Consider the following 21,558-nt stretch of genomic DNA (forward strand, 5'->3'; position numbering starts at 1 on the left):
TGTAATCCTCTCTAATCTACACAGGGGCGCGCCCGCCAGGCACCGGACCGCCTGATGGAAGAAAAAAAAAACGCAACAGTGGTGGTGCACTCTCTGCCGCGCGCTCCCGGCAGCACTTCGGTCTTGCACTTTCCTGTCCCGTCGAGTGATCCAAGCAGCCTGCAAGATGACCATCAACACCCTGGCTAAAGGAGGCTGGCACCGGGAGCAAATGACATGCTTTCGAAAGGTTAGAGTGTGTGGTTCTGTCTATTTTAGTTAGTTTTTATAATGTGATATATTACAGTAGATGTGTCCTTGTGTGAATCCGAAAACGTGCAGTACGTTTAAACGTGTACCAGCATGAAAACAAGTTATGAAAGGATGGAACATTTAATATATGCATTGTTTTCCTATGTGCATGTTCATGTTTATGCATCTGTGCTTGTGTGCGTGCGTGTGTGTGTGTGTGTGTGTGTGTGTGTGTGTTCCCTTGGCAGATGGAGAAGGTGATTGTGGCCATGCAGGACCCTGACATGGGCATGAAGATGAGAAACCAGAGGCTCCTTATCACTGTCATTCCTCATGCCATGACAGGTGTGTGTGTGTGTGTGTGTGTGTATGTGTGTATGTGTGTGTGTGTGTGTGTGTGTGTGTGTGTGTGTGTGTGTGTGTGTGTCCCTTTATGTCAGTGTGCATCAGCATCTGTGTGTGCGTGTGTGGACATGCACATTGCAGCTTGTGTTTGTCCCGGTGGTCATGCATAATGCAGCAGTGTATTTTGGAGAAATACGGTGTGCTTTGCAGAGTAGAGGGGGAAAGTTTGTCCTCTTTTCTTATCTCTTTTCTCTCTGTTCCTTGTTTGCAGGTCGAGATGTAATTGACTGGTTGATCCAGAAATATTGTATCTGTGAGGAGGGTAAGTAACTGTATTGATGCCTATGTTGTGTGTGTGATGAAGGATCTGCTGTGATTGTCTGGTTCAGTCTGTCTGGCTTGTTGTGTGTCGTTGCCAATGTGTTGCCAGGATATGGTGTTTTCTCTCAAGCTGACGTGATAGTGATGTGTGTGTATGTGTGTGTATGTGTGTATCGTGGCAGTAGCTGTTTCCAGTAAACAGGAATGAGGTGAACCCCAGAGGATCCAAGTTTGATTAACTCACCTGATGATCTGGGTTTGAATAATGTCCCTGTGGATGGTTTCACCTCAGGAGAAAAGAGGAAAGAGGGGAGTCAGTCAGCAAAAGAGAGAGCTGATTAAAATGCAATGCACAGCCTTTTTTTGGTTGCTGTCACTCACAAAAGTGGGGCTTTTTAACAAATGAGCAAGGACTGAAGATTGATGATGCATTTCATCACTGGAACAAAGCCTTCATTGGAGAGAGATTGCTGACAGTGTGCTGGGGTGTGACAGAAAATGTATGACAAATTACACCAACAGCATTTTATATAATAATTTTGTACCTTATGGTTGATTTATAGTGTTTATTTCCAGTTTATCACGTGCCACCAAACATGATACAGGGATTAATAAAAATCAAAGGAAAATGTTATATTTTCTAACTTAATATAATGTCATGTCATTTCCCCATAAATGATTATGTCTTTGAATATACCTGAAAAGGATTTATACCTTGAAATGTGTGTAAGCTTGACTAAAAACTCAGTGAACTACTGTAAGTTTACAGTACTGACCAAAAGTAACCAAAACTGGTTTGGAACTTCTTCTTCTGTGGTGTTTAACAGAGGCTCTGCACCTTGCTGGCATGCTGGTGAGATACGGGTACATCTATCCCCTCAAGGAGCCGAGATCTCTTGTGTTACGAGCTGATGAGTCGCCCTACCGCTTCCAGGTCAGGTGATCATCCTGTTCTTTCTCCCTGCTTGTAAAAAACCCGCCCTCCCTCCGTCTACCTTTGGCTAAACTGTCACCTTCTCTATATCCCTGTCTATCTCCATTTCTCCCTCTCTCTCCATTAGCCCACTTCCTAATCCCCCCATCCATCTGCCACTCTCTGCTGCCACTTCACATCACCCGCTTCCACATCAGTCTGTATCAGACATTTTTAAAATGTCACTTGTTTTTCTCAGACTCCCTACTTCTGGACTAGTACCAGATGGCCTGCCTCAGAACTGGACTATGGTAAGACCAAAATAAACTGAAGGGGAGGGGGGATGGAAATGCGTACCCTCTTAAGCTCTATATGTTATGTATCCACTTGTGAGGGAAAACCTTACAACAAAACAACACACAACAAAATGTGAGGCAACCCATAATTTTAAGCAGGAAATCTTACACTTGAAATATAACCTCTTCTTGTAGTCCTGATGAGTATTTACACGTACTTTAAGCAAAACAGATGATGTACATCAGGGCACTAATCTCTTAACCTCTGTTTTCTTCCTTTGCTGCTTTTGTTTTACCCCTTATTTCCCATCAGCAATCTATTTGGCTAAAAAGAACATAAGAAAACAAGGAGAACTGATGGAATATGAAAAGGTGAGGAAAGTTTGTGTGTGTGCGTGTGTGTCTGTGTAAAGAAAAGAGAACATGTGTGTATTATGAAATATGCAGTACTGAGTGTGTGGAAACAGGCCCATGTCATCATTCCTCTTCCTTTTTAGGAGAGGTACAGTGTCTTGCACAAGAGGATCAACCACACCTGGGACTTTGTGGTGATGCAAGCAAGAGAGCAACTTAGGTACATTGAGATGTACACACACACACACACACACACACACACACACACACAGTCTCCCAAACACACACACACAAACTTACTGTGTGATTTATGTTCAGAGCATCCAAACAGAGGCGGAAGGCAGACCGCATTGTCCTAGAATGTCAGGAGCAGGCTTACTGGCTCATCAACAGACCCCCGGTACGTTCACTGCACTACTCTACTGTACTCTACTCTATTCTACTCTACTATAATACTTCTATACCATAATGTACAATTCTTTCCTACACTATACTCCAATATTCTATACTATACTATACTATACTATTCTATTCTACACAATTCTATACTATACTATTATATTCTATACTATTCAATACTATGCTATACTATACTATTTTATACTACACTATAGTATTCTATACTATACTATTCTATTCTATACTATCAGTTATATAACACTATACAACTAAAAAAGTGAAAAGTGTATGACATATAAAACAGTCCCACTAATGTTCACCCACAGTCCCTTTTGCCTCCTGCATGAAATATTCAACCCATCTGGTGAAAGCCTCAGCTGACAACAGGGGAGAGAGAGAGAGAGAGAGAAAGGGAGGGAGAGATAGAGATCAAGAAATGCTGAGAGAAAGAAAATCATCACACTTTCTTTATGTGTTAACTAAACATCACAGCAGCGGCTCAGCTGGTTCTTAAACAGACACAGACAGAGAGAGAGAAGGGAAGGGAAAAGGCTGGGGGGTGGGAGCAGGAGGCAAGGAATGATGGGATAGAGTGTAGAGGTACTGTGCGTCAGAGAAGGGTGAAGCAAGGGACAAGGGTTTGGAGGAGGGACTCCATCTTGTCTTGCCCTTATGAATTAGGGACGAGGGCATGGAGAAAAAGAAAGACAAACCGGGGAATAAAAGTCAGAGCTAGTGGAGTGGAAAGCTCAAGGAAGGATAAGTGCTCACTCACACGCATCTTCTCATCAGAGATAACACACACACACACACACACACACACACACACACACACACACACACACACACACACACACACACACAGACAATATGACAAACATATTATACTTAGTTATTAGTGTATTGGAGTGCATTTATTTATATTCTTTTTTCAGACTGGGGCACATAATGTATTGGAAATGGGTCTAGAGAGACCAAATAACTTCAGCTCACGAGTTACGCTGGTCAGTGACATCATCACATTTCGATACTTCCTGTTTTATATTCCCCTCTGAAATATTGAATGTGATAACACGCCAACTATCTATCTCTTTTCATCTTCTTTTATTGCTTTCCTTCTTTCTTCCTGTTGGGATTATTTCAAAGTAAGTGTCCAAGTGAGCTGCACTATACTATGGACGGTTACAATATATTACAGTCTTTTTATAATTATATGATGACTATATCATATTATGTGATGATTATATGATGACTCGTTGTTTCTCTTACAGAACTAGAACAGTGACTACTACAAAAGAGAGGTAAACATCATATATAATTCATATACCATCACTTTAAATACACTGAGTCTATATTCTAGCTCACTTTGTGTGTGTGTGTGTGTGTGTGTGTGTGTGTGTATGTTTGTACGTGTGCGTTCTGTCTTTGTTCACAGATTGAATCGTCTAGAAGGGCCCTCGGAAGAAACCGTGTAAAGTCATCCATCTGCCTAGAAGGGTGCGTGTCAATGAACACACATATGCAGACACACACATGCGCATGTACGGATACACATATGGACTAATTGACGTGACGTTACCCGGACCGAACTTTACGTCTGTAGCGCACACTCACACATAAGGCTTACTGCCACTAATGGATGCTTCCTGAGGCAAGTTGGAATTAGTGGCCATTAAGTCTTATGATCTGCTGCACTAATACAATAATACTGTGTGTGTGTGTGTGTGTGTGTGTGCGTGCCTCTGCATTTGTGTGTGAATCTGCAGGTTTGTGAAATACAGCGAGCAGTACCAGAACCACGATCCCATTATGCAAGGCTGCCTTCCCAGTAACCCCTGGATCTCCGATGACACCGCACACTGGACAATGAACACAGACATGTGAGAGAACACACACAGATACACACACGTTATAATCATAAATCCAAACTCCAGTCCAAGTCCACACACTTAATCTAGTTTTGCTGGTTTCAGCTTTTGTTGTATCTCTGAACATATCCGTTCATATTTAAGTTCAAAATTAAAGCACTAGTTTCTGTTATGAACGCTAGAGCGACTGGATCTAGTTTTTTAAAAAAAAAATGTTTTCCCTGTTTGGGTGTTTCTGTGAGCAGAGTGCCTACCCCGACACGTCTTCGAGTGGAGCGTTGGAGTTTCAGCTTCATGGAGCTTCTGAATGACTCCATTGGGAGGCGGGAGTTCATGACCTACCTGGAGAAAGAGTTTAGTGGTGAGGTGGAGTGACAGAAGTCTTGGATTGTATTCAAATTACGATGAATAATTTACACGTACAATGACATTAATATTCCACAGCACTGTCATATGCTTGTGTGTGCGCATGTGTCCTGAATCCTGATGGTTGTTGTCTCAAGTCTGATATGATAAGAATGAATTTCTTAAAAACATCAGGTGATGAGGTTTGAAGATCAGAACAGAACCAACCTGACTTGGTGTGAGGAATATCTTGTATTTCTTTCTATTTTCTACCTTCTTAGTGAATCGTGGTATAAATTGTCAACGGAGCGTTGCAAACTGAATAATTATTCAAATGCAGAAGCTTATTACAATAACAAACAGAGAAAAATAAATGTAATTGTTATTCATATTAACCTTTACTTGCTTCTCGCTCTTATTAGCATTCAGAATTTCATTATCTTCCCTAATGACATTTTCCAGTCCCAGTGGTGAGAGGTGAGGTGAGGTGAATGGAAAAGAAGATTCATTTCATGACATGGTTGGTGGGAAAATGGAAAGATTAGATTGGGAGGGTAGAGAAGAGAGAGGTAAGACAGACTTCAGACAGGAGAGGGATTTGTTCACTCTTGCAGAGATACTGCACTGTAAGAACTATTGCCAGGGGCCAAGGTTTTTCCACAGAGGCCGTCCGTGCTATAAAAAAGTCTTGTTGTGTTTCACTTTTTCCTGCATCACTGTTGTTGTATTATTCATCTCCATCCATACCCAACACCTCCCTGCCTGTCTCTCTGCTCTCAGCGGAGAACCTATGTTTCTGGCAGGCCTGCGAGGAAGTTAGACATGGAGAAAGTTCCAAGATCATAGAGAAAGTGGAAGAGATCTACAAGTAAGTGTACGAGCACATGGACATGCAGAAATACACGCTGACATTTACTGTCAGGTGACAGCCACTCTTTTGTGTCTGATTCAGAAACTTCCTGGCTCCTGGAGCTGCCCGCTGGGTCAACATCGACAGTAAGACCATGGATAAAACCCTAGAGGGGATCAAACACCCACATCGTTTTGTTATGGATGACGCACAAATGCACATCTACTTCCTCATGAAAAAGGTCTGACCTCTGACTCTTTGATACATGACACTTACCTTTTATGCTATAGCACTGTCAATGACTTGGCTTAAAGGACCATAGAAGTGGTTTTGCACATACTCTACGTCATGGTTAATCAACTTGTTGTAAAGTAATGCAGTGCAGACTTCAAATCAATCTGCACTTTTAATATGTAACCATGCAACGATATTCTAACATTGGCAAAAACTTTCAGCTTTCCACATTTTCCAGGAAGTTGCTATAGACAAAATAACAACCACCAATATAACATTATACTATTTATTTACTCTATATATTGTATTTTTTTGATCACAAGAATTTCTGTTTTGAGTTGCAGGATGTTATGGGACACAGAATTGTTTATGTCTGTGATGACTTTACCATTATTTAACAGGGTTTATGTTTCCAGGGGACAAGGATAGGTATAAGTGTGTGTCATTAGTGTATTATGTGGATTATGTGGTCTAGTAGCAACATATACAAACTGAGGCAGCTTTTAAAGGAGCTATTTTGTAAGTTAGCATTAGCACTGACAGCTTGTTCCTTACCTGTCTGGAAGAAACGTTGCATCAGCATCAGACTTTATTCTTTTATTCCCCAAGAGCTGCCTCCAGGGGTGAAAGGCAATGGTAATTTTAACTTGTCCTTTCTTCTACTGAAGTTAGCAAGCTAACCAGGTAGCCCCGGCCCGTCTCGTCACTTTCCGATAGCGACTCACTGTAGCCTCAAATCTCCAAAAGGGGGGAACTATAGCTTCTTGTCTTGTAAATGCAATGATGGCGGAAGCTGTTGTCAATCACCACCACCGGCTCCTGGCAAGAAACCACAGAGAAAACTTAGAAAATTGCTCCTTTAAAGTTAGCAGACAATTTTTGGATTGGTGCTACTGTTGTGTAAAGCCAGTGTATTTTGTGTGTGTGTCTATGTGTGTGTTTAGGACTCCTACCCGAGATATCTTAAGTCTGACCTATACAAGAACATGCTGGCCAAAGCTATTCTCCCCCAGGAGACTAAAAAGAGGTGCGGTTTAGATATATTAGAACCTTATTCTCCTTTTACTTTAAAACAATCATTTATTCTCTACCATCACATTTTTTCTTTCTTCCTCCCTTTCCTCTTCAGTGTGTTCCCCTTCATGAGACGCCAGCGGCACTCTAGCCCCTCCCCCGCTCAGGCTGCCACCCAGTTGACGGAGGAAGATGAGCGCGCCAAGGGGGCCGGGCAAGCAGGTACCAACTCTGCAGCCGGCTCCCATGTCTGATGCCGGGGCCAAAAAAACGTGTCAGACTCAATCACCTCAGTCTCCAATGTCTCAGTTGGTCACCATAGTAACCACCCGAGTAGTTCTCTCTGCTTATTGTCTCATCTCAAAGTGAGTTGAAGCCACAGCTTTTCTTTCACTTGCTGCAACATTGCCAGGACTAGGATTTCAACACAGAGCTTCCTCTCAGAGCACAGGTGTTAATGCATACCTCAGCAGCTCCACATCTTATTCCCAGCGCACAAGCGATGGACAGCAGACAAGAGCTTTTAGTGCTACTGTTACAGCCGTTACTGCTCCATATTCACCCTGCATCTACTTTGCATCCCATCTCGGTCCAAAAAGCCTGCCCCGCTGTTTTTGATATTCACTCCTAATACCAAGTCTTCCTTTCTCCTTGAGTAGCTTTTATATAGAATCTATTTCTGTCTCTTACAAGCAGTTTTAGGTAAAGAGGTTGTTTATAGAGAATAGAAGATGTAAAATAATTATTTAGTCAGAAATTTGCCTCGGCATGTCTGTGATTATCGTACAGTTTACTTGTTTTCTTCATTCCATGCTGGAGCTTCACATTGTGATTGTTGTTGCTGTTAATTTTGCTCAAGCATGTTTTCATCCCAATAAAAAGTCACAACAGCATTCAGTGTTGTGTTGTGCTCTCAGCTCAGCATGCTGTAGAAAAGTGTGTGTGTGTGTGTGTGGATATGTGATTTGGCTTTTATTTTTAAATCTACTTCCTTCTTTTCTCCTGAATTATCTTTCGTTCACACGTCCTTCTGTTCATTTGAAGGCTCTTCTGTACATCACCGTGGGTATGGTTCGTTTTAGGATATACTGACTGTGGCATGAACTGCTACAGAGTTTAGGCAGTCACCTGATAAAAGGTTAACCAAATACAGTTTTAATTACTGAAATCTTAATTGTAATGATTGTGGACTCTTCTCATAGCTACTTCCAGGAGCTTCAAAGCCAGCAGTCATTACTCCAGTGTTTCCTACAGCGCCATCCGTCTGCACATGCTGCTTTTTCTCTTCCATGACTGCGTCTGAACTTCTTTTTACATCTTTCCTCTTCATCTAATAACCTTTCAGCGTTTACTTCCCTACCATCTTCCCTCTATTGGTCCTGTGGGAGCTGCAGTTTCCTCTACTGGACTGGCTCCCTCTAGTGCCTACATGTGGTCAAAGTTTATACTTGCTGTAAATTGGTGGTTCCTAAAAACAATGAATGAATGACTATCTTTCATCACACCTGAGTGTGAACTTGAGTTGTGAGCAGTTCAACCAAAGAGTGAGGTTTACTTCTTAGACTGTCAGGGGGCTGAAGAGCTGAAAGTATCCAGTATTTCAAAAGAAAAATAGCAAAAAATGAAAGAAAACTGGGAGAACATAAACATGATTTTGTGCAGGAGATTTTTGAAAACCGTCAGATTTATCGTGGGACCCCCTTTAGAAGCCCTGAGCCTCAGGTTGGGAACCATGGCTGTAAATACAGCACGTAAATTCGAGATCCACACAAATAATTTTCACTTATGTAGAAATCATGACAACACGGCTTTAGACTACCGCTATGCAAAGTCACCTTTTAGGTGACATTTCAGGTTAAAGGGGCACTCTACCAATTTTACACATGGCTGTCAGTTGACTCGTCATGAGGAACACGACTCAGCCTGTGAAAACACTCGTCTTCTGTTGCTTTGAAGGAAGCTTCCTAAGGTATGAGAAAATAACCCTGGTGATGTCATCAGGGTTATCTAGAGTTAGACTTGATATTAAAATGTATTTGAAATGTTTGACAGAAAACCTGCGTTACAAGCTGGCAGTGCAGAGCTTTATAGATGGAGACAAAGAAGATCAATGAAAGATGTTACCGAGTTATGGGAAGTGTAGGATTCAGTGTTTTTGAAACTAAACTCAAAATCTCCGTCTCTGCTGCTTTGACAGTTCCTTTTTCAATCTGTCTCGAGTACATTATTAAATTGCTGGTGCCCCCATTAAAGACAAAAACAAGACTTTAAGGACTTTACACACCTTTTAGTCTGGTCACATGCAGGCTGCACCAAAACACTGAGCAGTGAGGCTTGATGATGAAGTGGTCTGTCAGCTTTGTGGGTCCATTAAATTTACTAATGGAGGTAAGCTATATATGGGAACACACACACACACACACACACACATACACATACAGAGAGAGCGAGAGAGAGAAATGTGTATTTCAACTCAGGCACTTTCAACATTTCTGAGGATTATGATAATCTGCTTCCCTTTATTCCCCAATCCACTCTCAGTGCATGAGAGTATGTGCGCCTGAGGAGAGAAAAACAGTACGAGACTCGAGCAATGAAAAAATCCTGAGGCATTTCTCTTTATATAAAAGATTTATTTTTGGTAGGCTAAATGCTGTTTGGATTTTTAACTGATTGAAAAGTAATTGTCCAGTACAAGGAAGTAAAATCATATTTTACATCGAGCATTACATTGCTTCATCCTTACACGCTATGAGAGCTATAGTATGTTTAGGTGGTAGACTGCCTTTTCATAGTCCTGCTTAAATATGACAACAAAATTAAATTATTTACACCCTCACACACACGAGAAAAACAATGTTTCGAACCATGAGAGGAAGGCTATACAAGCGTGACAGTCAAACGTTTAAACGTTCGACTTGAAACATGTGCAAAGTCACAATGGAGGAAATCATCACAGTGAAAATGGACAAAACATAAACTGCGTCTTAGATCAAATTAAGTATGGAAAGTATGTAAGAGAGGAAACACACACATTCTCATACAGTACATACAGGAGGCACTGGACACAGTAATCTGACTATACATTCAGCAAGTGCCCATTCATACACATATGGGCTATGTACATTACATAGTGGAATTAACTTTCTTATCATAAAAGTGCTTCAGACTGAATGCTGGTACAAAGTAAGATTAAGGTTTTAGAGGGAGAGAAGAAGAAACAGACAGGATCACAACACAGCAGAGAGACACAAGACAGGACACCGTCATGCAGTCTCAACACAAGCTGCATGTAGGTCTGTGAATGAACATAACCTCAAACATGGAGGAAAACTGAGCAGCTGATGGAAACATCAAGGGAAGGCATCATTAATGGGGTTGATTAGACTTTGGCAAAAGAACAGTTTACTCGTTTTAAATGGTTCCTATTAAATATTTTACTCGCTGTCTTGCAATGATGTAGTCTGAAGATAAAAAGCTAATGGATGAAGACCACATGATATGATTTGAAAGCTCTGGGAAAAGCTAGTAGGTGGATCTGGAGTTGAGACGGTTTTGTCAAACTATTTTAAAAGACTTGAGGAGGATACAAGAGTGAGGAGCGTTTACATCAACTATAAATATAGCATATTCTATCAGTAGAGTGAGTGATAGACTGAGTAGAAAAGATTTAAATAGTCCACAAAGTGCTATTCCTTATAAATATTTTTGAACATTCATTTCCTAGCCTAGTAACTTATGTACATACACAATATGTACAAACTACTGGTCATGAGGTCAAAGGTCAGGTGGTCTGCTACCTGAAGGTTTTGATGTTTATACCTAAGCTGGTGCAAAGGACCACCTTGGAGGTTTCAGCAGGTTCGATTTGGGTTAAATGGGAGTGAGTGTGTGTGCGTGCGTGTGTGTGTGTGTGTGTGTGTGTGTGCGTGTGTGCGCGCATGTGTGTGTGTGTGTATTTTAGGATGTCCACAAGTTTATTTCATTGACGACTTTTGGAGATCTTTTTAATCCAAATATAAGAACAGTTTCACGCCTGAAGTGAATGTGAATATGAAAACTGTAGACCTATGAGAATATAGGTCTATATTTGATTTTAAAATGTGTTACTCAACATATTAAGAAACTTCAAAGAGTCAGAGTCTGAAAGACCAAGTAAAATGTTGTCAACACCTTGTGTGTGCAGTGCTTATACTGTCTAACAATCAATACCAAGTCACTTTGCTTCCTTACACCATCTCTTATCCCACTACGTGACAGTGTAAAGTTCATCCTTGCCGCTCTCACAGAGAGTGTACCCACAAACCCGGGGTCTCCAGCTCAGGCTCCACTTCCAGCCCCTGCTCCAGCCCAGCGCCTCCCTGTCCTTCTCCTTTGGCGGCAGCAGGAACACCACGCAGGTGGCCACCAGGACATGCCACAGCGAGTGTATGTAGTAGTAGTTGTCCTCTGTCTCTGCAAAAATGTACAAGCATACCCCGATCAGAGCACAGAGTGCCCCGGGCATCAGGTACAAGACCCAGCGCTTCCAAGAAGGTGGGTAACAATGTCGACGCCGCACCCCTCGATATACCTGTCGATAAAAGAGAACCAGATCAACCTCAGCCACAACAAGAGGATACTTTTATCATCACCATCTTATTTACTACATGTACATCTTTATCTACACAGAAATCAGCAACAGATTCTTTGTCACACAGCGTTGTACAGTCGTATCTTACCCATGTAGCGACCATGATCAGCAGCGCACAGAGGATGGGGCCCAGCAGGTTCCACAGGCCTTTGCGGTCCAGTTGCATTGACATGGCAATCAGCAGAGCCCCGAGGATAAACAGAGTCTACACACACAAACACAAAATCAAACTCAATCTTAGTGCTTTAAGTATCATATTAATCAGAATAATTAAGTAGTGTGATAGAATTATGGAGAAAATCGGCAGTAGTCTGTGTCTTACATATTTGAACGTGTCTCTGATGCGAGCCATGCACAGGATGGTGACCCAGATGGAACAGACAGACCCCAGGAAGTCACAGTACTGCAGGGTGTCGTAGTCCATTATACACAGTACGGCCACACCCGGCTGGTCACATGCATGGTAGAACTAGGAATACAAAGAAAAAAAAAACATGGAAGGTAAATCAAGTAATAAGCTCTACCTCCCAATACACGCACATTTTCATGGTGACCAATCTGATAAATGTATAACGCAGTGGTTTGCAGTTCCATGGTCACACCACACACAGTGCTGCATGTTCTTCCCAAACAACTGAACCTTAGTAGTGTTGTGGAGAGTCAAGCTGCTCTTTGACAACATCAGGTGCACGGTGATGTCTGTCTTCTGACCATGCGCCATGATTTGCATGTGGTCGAGATGTGGCGCTCCAGCTCAATGATTCCTTTAGGCCTTTAGCTGTTACTCTGAGGCTCTTTGTTAAGTTACTGATCATTCTTCATTCATTATTATTATTATCATCATCATCATCTGATCACCTGGCAGAGGATGGACATATCAAAATGATTGATTTTGGTATTCCTACACCACATCAATATGCTATTTTGTTTCAGTCTGATCAGTGTCTCTTGAGTCCTGAGGTCACCTGGCTCAGTGAAAGTGTGATGACACAAGCGAACACTTGCTAAGCTTGAGCTCCCGACTTCCCGAAACTTCCCTCTTACATCACATTATACTGCGAGAGTAAAGTATGCTACAAACTGGAGTCAGTCTTTGTGAGAAAAATGCCTAATAATGCAAGAAGTGTTCCCACACGTATGTACGAGTGTGTGTTACCGTGGAGAAGAACATTGTAAAGAGGTAGACGGACGCCTCGGTGATGTAGCAGCGTTTGACGGCCACCACGATGGCAGGCAGGAAGAACAGGTTACTGATGGTGAGCAATAGAGAGGCCGTCAACTGGTGACTGTATGACTGTGCGGTGGAATCATCAGTGCAGCCCCAACCACTCCAGCCTACACACACACACACACACACACACACACACACACACACACACACACACACACACACACACACACACACACACACACACACACACACACACACCACGACAGAGTGTAACCCAAGTGATTGAAATGAAATAATAAAATCAGTTACAAGAAAGGATACAGTGAGGGCACTTATTATTTTAGTATAATTATAGCATCAGTTTAAGTGTAGGTGTGTGTGTGTGTGTGTGTGTGTGTGGTCGTACCAGCCTTGCAGACACAGGCACTGTACAGGTAGCTGTAGGATCTCAGTAGTCTACATTCACCATATGTCCCACAGTCCTCTACACAGGCACTGACAAACACCTCTGGGACCACAGACACCACGGACGCATTACCACAGTCACTGCTGCAAGAAACAAAGACATTTCCATTTATGGCATGAACAGATGTCATCACATATGTCTAGACTGGTTTAGAGTGTGTACGTGTGAAATTAAAACAAAAACATCTATTGCCTGTGGAGAGTACTGTTGGGAGGACACACAGCGACAGAGTGTCAGGTGGAGAAATTATTCAGAAACACATGCAAATACACAAATGCAACATGAGCGTGAGTGTGTTACCTGTTGCAGGTGAGCTGCAGGGTGAGGTACCATGTTGTTGACTGAGGGAACGGCAGCCTGACCACAGCCTTAGGAGCACTGGCATTCACATGAACACCATATCCCCCAAACAAACCTGCAGACATCATCATAATGTTGACTGATTATTTCCAGGTGTTAAAGGCAAACATTTCTAAGTGTGAATATGAATTAATCTTTGCGGTTGTCTGTGCTACCTGTGCGACAGGGCTGAGAGCGGTTGAGCTCGAGGACTGGAGCCCATTGAGTGAGACAGGCCACCACACTGCTGCTGTTCCCCAGGTTTACATTAGTCTACACACACGCACAAAACACACACACATATTACAGTAACAACAGCACAAACACACGCTGCTCTCAAATCTAATCAAAGTTCAATGAGAATACTTTGTGTGTGTGCGAGTGTGAGTGAAGTGATTCTGTGGTACTCACAGTGTTGAGTGTGAGCTGCAGGTTGAGAGTACCACCAGTGGCTTGTGTGTAAAGGGGGTAGGTGAGCAGTGTGGGGTGTGTATTGGTAACACTGACGTTGGGTCCGTTCACGGGGGTGAATCGTAGAGACAGAACGTCCACCTCCTCATAGAGCACAGGGATGCTCCACACGCACGCCGACATTGGCGTTAGCAGTGATGCTGACTCGTTAAAGGCGACTGCGTCTGTGCCCAGTGAGCTGTTGCCTGCTGATGTTGAGTTGGTGTTGCCACTGCTGTTGCCACGGAGCTTGTTAATGTCATCATCTGCTTTAAGGCCTACACTTTGTGGCTTACATCCAACTAAAGTAAACACACACAAATAAAGAACAGAAATTACAAAAATTACATTAAACAAAGATGTAATATGTGAAATTTGTGTTTGAGACGTGTGTTTCTATGGTTACCTGTGTAGTTTGAGACGATACTAAAGGTTACAGTACGGTTGTCTTGGCTGCTCTCAACAACAACTCGTAACCATGTGTCCCAAGGTGAGTTAGAGAGCGTTGCAGAGCAGCCAATCCCTGAGCAGTTCACTGTTACTGCGCCCTGCTGCAGAGAGGAGGAGCCGAGCCTGAGGACCAGCGAACAGTTTCCACTGTCGGCTCCCTCCCCTGACGAACAGTCAGCCACAGAGACGGAGAGAGAAGAGGCAAACTCTGGAACATACAACCTAAGACAGGCACAAATACATTAGCTGAACCATATATACTAATAAAAAATATACAAAAAGTACAAGCAGTGAAACCAGCAGAATATGTACACATGCACGAACAGACACTCCTTACTTAAGGCGTGCAGGTCTGTCCGGGGTTGCAGTCTGTTGGAGGACAGTGCCCTGCTGTAAAATGGGTGTGTCCACCGCTCTCCTGATTGATAGCTGAGGTTGGAAGAAATACGAGCAGGACGGAAAACCCTGACAGATAAAGAAAGACAAACAAATTTAGTGTGTGTGTGTGTGTGTGTGTGTGTGTGTGTATGTGTATGTGTATGTGTATATATATATATAAACACATATACTGCTGCAAACTTTGATCAAGAAAACTTTATATAACATTATTCATACATATGTGCAGTGTTTTACATGTGAATGTAAAACTAATAATACTAATCATTCAGATAAACAGTTAAACAATACAAAACTAATGCACACACAAAAACTGTATAGACATTTAAGATAAAATGCGAATAGACGTTTTCTTTCATGGTGACCTGGTTAGTAAATAAGCCAACGCAACAACACAGCTGCAATTCTGCACCGCGAACAGAGACCATAAGAAGAAGAATGTGGTTTAGCTACTTCACATAAGAAACAATCCTCCTGCTCCAGTAGAACAGGTTGGGGTAAAAGGGGAAATTTACAAGTAGAGCATACTTAGAATACTGACGGCTTATCTTGGCCTTTCACTGCAAAATAAAAATCTGTTTCAAATACATATGATGGACAATATGACGACGATTGTCAAACCTTTCTTCAAAATGTTTTTTTTTTTAGCAATTTTAATGAGCACAATGGGAGCAGGAAAAGAACAGACTAAGAACATCAAGCATCAACTGTACACAGCTCAATACAAACCTTCTGCTCTATGCGCCCGTCATCTTCAGGCAGGTGTGCTGCAATGTACCAATCACCAGGAGCAGGGTTGGAGAGGTTAAAGGTTGTGGAGCTGTGTGATGTTACCGGTAGGGTCAGAGACAGGCTGGGGACCCAGAGCGTTGCATTAGGAAATACTGAGCCTTTCGGATTTATAACTGGAGGGGCACCCCATCGAATGTGGCTACAAAAGAAAGAGAAGAAAATTCAGCAGAGGAACAGGTTGAACAGAAGAAAAGAATAGATTAAGAAGAGTCACCAGAGGTTGTGAAGAGAAAGACAAGGACGTCTGATTTCACTGAACAGAGAATGCAAATGATCACAGCAGAACAGACTAAAGATTTTGAAAAGCAGTGGATGACAGTGGATTTCTCTCTGATAAATAACTAATTTTCTTACATGGTGACATTGTGCTGTCCACAGTTGAAGTTGTGGCCCTTGGTGACGGAGAACAGCCAGCGAGCGATGGCGGTCTCCTCTGGTATATGAAACCTCTGCAGCCTCACGTTGCCGTACCAACCATACTTTGACAACTTCTGAGCTGGTTTGGATGACAGCTCTGATACGAACGTCACCTGTCCATCTGCAGGACAAAATGTTTTCACTGTATGACACATGGCAATTCAAATCACATGGCAATTTACTTCTTTCAGTTCCTTTTAATCAAGTTGTAATCACGTTTAATTATGTCTCTTTAACAATGTAGGGACTACACAGGTAGAAATCACTTGGGCTGCAACAAACAATTATTATTACTATCGATTATTCATCTTATTTTATTGATCGTTTTATCCATAAAACGACAATAAATAGTGAAAATGCCAGTTTCAACTTCCCACAGACCAAAGTGACGACTTCAAATGTCTCGTTTCGTCTGGATAACAGCCCAAAAACTATAAAATATTCAATTTATTATTGTGTGTGACAAAGGAAAGCATCATCATCATCAACATCATCATATTTGAGAAGCTAGAAACAGAAAATGTTTGGCATTTTTGCTTTAAAAAATGACTAAAACACTTATTTGATTCTCAAAATATTTGCTGATTAATTCTAAGTGAATGTAAACATTCTTTTAAAAAAATAATAATAAATTACACATTGAGTAAATACAACCAGGGAATTGAAAAAAGGCGGACAGCACAGCTGACAACGTTAGACAGTCGCCAAGAAGAACATGGAGCAGATGGTTAAAAGGGCTAAACTTTATCTAATGTCAAGCAAAAACAGTCAACTTTGACTAAGTTAAATAACCGATCAGCACTATTGACTGAGAAATACCGGAAAGATTCATGGAGTCACCTTCTCACCAAGCTGTCAACGTATGGCTGACTAAAAATATCTCTCTAACAATGCGCATATGAATGTGAAAGTTGTGTGAAACAATTTTACAGGGCGCAGATTATGCAATATGTATCCTCCATCATTAAACCAACAAGCCGTGAGAGTTAGCGAACATGCTAATACCTGCTCCCCCTGACTTCGCTCTTTCTGCAGGAAACACTTACCGTCTCCTAATGTCACAGCCGCCAGGACGACGAAGAGGAGACCGCGTAGAAAACAAACTTCCATGTTTCCAGTCCGACTGTTTGAACCATTACATCGTCCTTTATCCACCTGTAATGTCACACTAACCTATCGCTAATCATTTTACGCGCACAACACTTCCTGATTGATATGGGGGAATACATGACGCAAGGAAAGACGTCGGTGCTGCCTTTGCGGTCTGTCGGAAATGTTAACATCGTTAACATCGCACACATGAAACACCTGCACAACGACAATTTCACCGTCATAAACAACAGCTTTGTGGAAATAACGCAAAACTTAATACACAAAATGAATTAGGTAGAATATATTAAGCCATGGATACTGCGCATGTGTTAATTATGATGATAATATTCAAAAATACTACACAAGTTTGAGAGAAACAAACAAGGCAGCTCTGGCCCATCAGAACAGAGACCCTTTGTGTTAACCGTCATGATTAAGACTCGTTTCACCATCACTAATGTCCAACATCTAATGACTATTTAATTTTACACATGCACACACTCACTCAGCACATTTATACTTTTCTACTGTTTGGGTTGAGACACAAGCAAGAACATCAATGAAGACATTTTTGCCTTCTTTATTACCAAAAGATATAATAAGCTCATTGCATAACAATTTAAGCAGAACAACAGCATCATCTTGAATCCTCACTATATCTCGTTGTGTCATAGTATCCATATGAACTTAAAGCGTGAAAGATTTCATCAAGACTGGACAATATATGAGAGAGAAAGTATCTGAAATAATTAACTACTGTACTTGTCTTATCAATAATTGCATTTTTTCATACAATAAAAGGAAGAAGTTCTTAATCCTGTATATGTCATACTAATAATTAAATCCCCAGTGTCTAGAACATTTTTCAGCCAAGAATGGAGGTTTCTATCATTTCTTTAAAAAAAAAAAGGAAAAAAAGCCATAATATTCATAATTTCATTACATTTTTTTGTATTTTTTGTGGTTTGAAACTCCTAAAATACACATCGATAATGAAAAACACAAACAGTGTATACAAAACCACTGACAGAGTGAGTCTAAAAGTGACATATTCGTCGTTAAGCATCATCATTCTTATTCTAACAGGATACACTGAGTATCAAAGTGCATTTTAAATCCCACTGCATTGCTGTCAGTTACATTAACTGTTGAGGTGTAGCAGCTTACAGAAATCATAAAAACGTCACATCATCCTGTGACTCCACCCAGCACCACTGAGCATCGTACCCCAACAACAACTTCTCGCCATCAGGTGGACTGCTTTCCTCTTCCATCATCTTGTTCTGAGAGGCTTTGAAACTCTCCTGAGGCAGACTGTCTTCTGTCTGTGTCTCCCCGGACTCTTGGGCGAGGGTAAAACTACCAGTATCCACTTTATTTCTTGGCCTGTTAGATCTGAGCAGAGCTCTTCTGATGGTGCCAGCTTTCATATCTTCAAATGGACCCGTGTCCAAGTCCTGCGGTTGTGACTTTTGTAAACTGGCACCAACCGAGCCATTGGCAGGATTAGACGATGCCAGACTATGCCTGCCATGTGTGGAACCACTGACTTCAGAGTTGAAGTTGGAAGGACTGTGAGGTCTCGCTTCAGTAGACTCGGGGCTCAGCACGTCAAAGTAGCTCTTGTGGTCTGAATCACCATCATCAGTGTGGGGGCAGGTTGGACTGGGGCTTTCCCTATGGGGGCAACACTAGAAACATTGAGCCACATGTGGAGTAGAGTATGAGCCCTAAAACCAAAAAAGGCGTTAAAGCTTCATCCAGCATGATTCAGCTTAAAGCTTTTCTGGGTTTTTGTTTTAAATTCATAATCACAGGTTAACAAACAAAATTCACTAATTTACTATTATGGAAACTCAGTCTTTTGGTTTCAGCTTTGAGAGGATGCTGCGTCAGCTAATTGTGCTGAATGCACACAACTACACTTCATGGAAATCTAGCAAAATGTGGGACTTGTAAATAGAGGTATAAGCTTTCACTCTGACATGTGACAGGAAACCCTCCCCTAAAATCTGGAAACATTTACTTTGTGGACATTTGAATAGATGTTTGGAAAGCTCACATTCAAGGGTTTCACTTGACTGCTGGTTTATGTTTTACTTACATGAGTTTGTATGATATTCGAGGAAAAGTACACATTTTTCATATCCTGAAAATTCACAGTCATACATAGTTCAGAAAACCAAATGTCAAAAATGGTGACTCTTGGTATGAGATGAAACTGTGTTGGTTAAGTTTACAGTGAATTTGATGTTTATGGGTCTCTTATCTGGACATATATGCAGCTTTTCAACGAGAACAGGTTCCTGTGCACCTGACAGACTAACATCTCTTACCTGCAGGGGGTCCCTGAGGGCCCCTCCTCCACAGTGACCAGGCTGCTTAGGCTGCCTGTCAAGCTGCTGCCTCGACTGACTAAGGCTCCCCGCTCCTCCATCAGCCAACGCATGGCCTCGATACCCTCGTGCACGGCCACCAGCTGACGCAGAATCCTTACATCTGCAGAACGTAGCCACCTCTGCATGGACAGCGTGGAGAATTACAGAACACAGGTGTGCACGGTATTCACCTGTGGGCCTGAACTAAGATGCAAGTTTGGGCTTTTACTGAATCACCTACCCCCCCTCATGCATGCGGATCTTTTGGCTTGAGGGTCCCCTTGTAAGAACACACTTGACCCCCCACCGACCCAGCCCCTTGCTTGTGTGTGTTCATTTGAGTGCAATATATGAAAGAAAGACGTGAGAGGAATGAGGGAGGAGCAAAGGGAGAATGAGCAGAGGAATCCAGTCCAGGACCAGAATGTGTAGAGTGAAAGGAGGTGAATGAGAGGTGAGAGGTGTGGTGGGGGTGCAGGTGACAGCGCCTGTCATTAGGAATAAAAAATGAGCAGGTGAAGTGGCTCACACTTTTTGACGTTTCTCGAAACCACTGTTTCAGCAGTGGTTGCTGAAACAAGACGCACAGGTTCATGCAGAATAAAATCAATGCTGAGTCACTACAAAACACAAGGGAAACTGTTTTGCCCACTTGGAGGCATGAATAAACACTCACTGTTTCACAGGAGAAATGAACTGCTGAGAAAACAGTAGAAATCTTTACCATCTCTTGTTTTAAGCTGCTGATCTTGTCAGAAAAGCCACCGCTGAGTTCGGAGCTGTGGTCTCCGTTGTCGACCACATCAGACCTCCAGCCGTCTCCGCAGTCCGCAGCATCCCTCATCCACATCAGAAGACTCTCCGGTGTTTTCCTCCCGATCTTACTTTCCACCTCTTTCAGCTCTGGAAACGAATCGTCGAGTCTTTCCTCCGCCATCCCTCCTTCTCCTCTTCCTCCTCCTCCTCCTCCTCCACACTCTTTTACTTCCAAGTATTCCCGCTCTTTGGATGGAGAGGAGTTTGTGCGTAAAGTCACTTCACCTTTCCAACTTCCACTGTGTGAAATTACACTCTCTCTCTTTCACGCGCGCACACACACACACATACACACGCACACACACACACTCAGTCAGTCACGCTGTATTCCTGAACTCTCCACATTAAACCATGATGGTGAAAGACAAACTTCGCCACAGAAGCGCAGAACGAGCAGTGAAAACGCTGGAAGTGTGAACGAGCGAGCCGGCCGTCCTGCTGACGGCTGTCACCATTCACACTACAGAGGTATTGCTGGTATGTGGCCCAGAACATGATGCTGGAAAGTGGAAATGCTCTTTGTGTGGAACAATGGTGGGGGAGTTTGAGTTTCATTCCACGCAGAGTCACATGGAGAGGCTGCAGTGACACCTGTGCGCACCAATGATCGCATTACATACTCCAAACCAGTGAAACGATGACTGACTGTCTTTATTACCTTGATTAGAGTCTAATCAACAGGGTGTTTACTGGTCTAGTCCAACAAATTAAACCCTGATTGCACCACATGAAAAACAAACAAGCCCATACACAGGTTAACATCCTATCAAAAATATTACATTAAAATGTGACTAGAGCCAGTAAACCAATAACTGCAGTTATGCTCAATGTAATGCAGACTATAGGATATACACAGCCTAATGCTGTGTATACATTACAGTGCTGGTAGGTATTAAAATCTGAACTCATCCTGGGGTCAGCTCCTGTTTCAAATGTACTCATGGCAACATGTCCACATAATGTGCGGATGTAATAATATTTAACTTGT

At 42.2% G+C, this 21,558-nt stretch overlaps 3 protein-coding genes across 5 annotated transcripts; 1 reads left to right on the forward strand and 2 right to left on the reverse strand.

Annotated features, from left to right (window-relative positions):
• Positions 1–101: 101 nt before the first annotated feature.
• Positions 102–8,055, forward strand: rgs11 (regulator of G protein signaling 11). Its single transcript, XM_022755212.1, has 17 exons — positions 102–229; positions 480–576; positions 848–898; positions 1,725–1,831; positions 2,070–2,121; positions 2,420–2,478; positions 2,604–2,680; positions 2,779–2,860; positions 3,795–3,863; positions 4,137–4,160; positions 4,295–4,356; positions 4,626–4,739; positions 4,973–5,088; positions 5,853–5,940; positions 6,025–6,163; positions 7,101–7,183; positions 7,286–8,055. The coding sequence occupies exons 1-17, from the start codon at positions 167–169 to the stop codon at positions 7,422–7,424; spliced, it is 1,422 nt and encodes a 473-aa protein (XP_022610933.1). The 5' UTR covers positions 102–166; the 3' UTR covers positions 7,425–8,055.
• A 1,758-nt stretch (positions 8,056–9,813) lies between these two features.
• Positions 9,814–17,484, reverse strand: LOC111229050 (transmembrane protein 8B-like). 3 transcript variants are annotated; one of them, XM_022755211.1, is made up of 13 exons: positions 17,331–17,484; positions 16,222–16,405; positions 15,805–16,006; positions 15,017–15,144; positions 14,636–14,901; positions 14,191–14,531; positions 13,956–14,052; positions 13,741–13,855; positions 13,381–13,523; positions 12,960–13,138; positions 12,126–12,272; positions 11,892–12,008; positions 9,814–11,743 (listed from the first exon to the last, which is right to left on the reverse strand). In XM_022755211.1, exons 1-13 carry the CDS (start codon positions 17,392–17,394, stop codon positions 11,420–11,422), a joined length of 2,307 nt encoding a protein of 768 aa, XP_022610932.1. In that variant the 5' UTR covers positions 17,395–17,484; the 3' UTR covers positions 9,814–11,419. The 3 variants fall into 3 exon arrangements, with proteins under 3 accessions (XP_022610932.1, XP_022610931.1, XP_022610930.1); XM_022755210.1 differs by having other exon boundaries at positions 13,381–13,520; positions 13,741–13,879; XM_022755209.1 differs by having other exon boundaries at positions 13,741–13,879.
• Positions 17,485–18,548: 1,064 nt separating this feature from the next.
• On the reverse strand, positions 18,549–20,691 carry LOC111228897 (leucine rich adaptor protein 1-like). Its single transcript, XM_022755007.1, has 3 exons — positions 20,479–20,691; positions 19,713–19,894; positions 18,549–19,053 (listed from the first exon to the last, which is right to left on the reverse strand). The coding sequence occupies exons 1-3, from the start codon at positions 20,689–20,691 to the stop codon at positions 18,549–18,551; spliced, it is 900 nt and encodes a 299-aa protein (XP_022610728.1).
• Between the last annotated feature and the right edge of the window lie 867 nt (positions 20,692–21,558).

This window comes from Seriola dumerili, unplaced genomic scaffold (assembly GCF_002260705.1).
Source record: "Seriola dumerili isolate Sdu_G_001 unplaced genomic scaffold, Sdu_1.0 BDQW01000226.1, whole genome shotgun sequence".
Taxonomy (NCBI): Eukaryota; Metazoa; Chordata; class Actinopteri; order Carangiformes; family Carangidae; genus Seriola; species Seriola dumerili.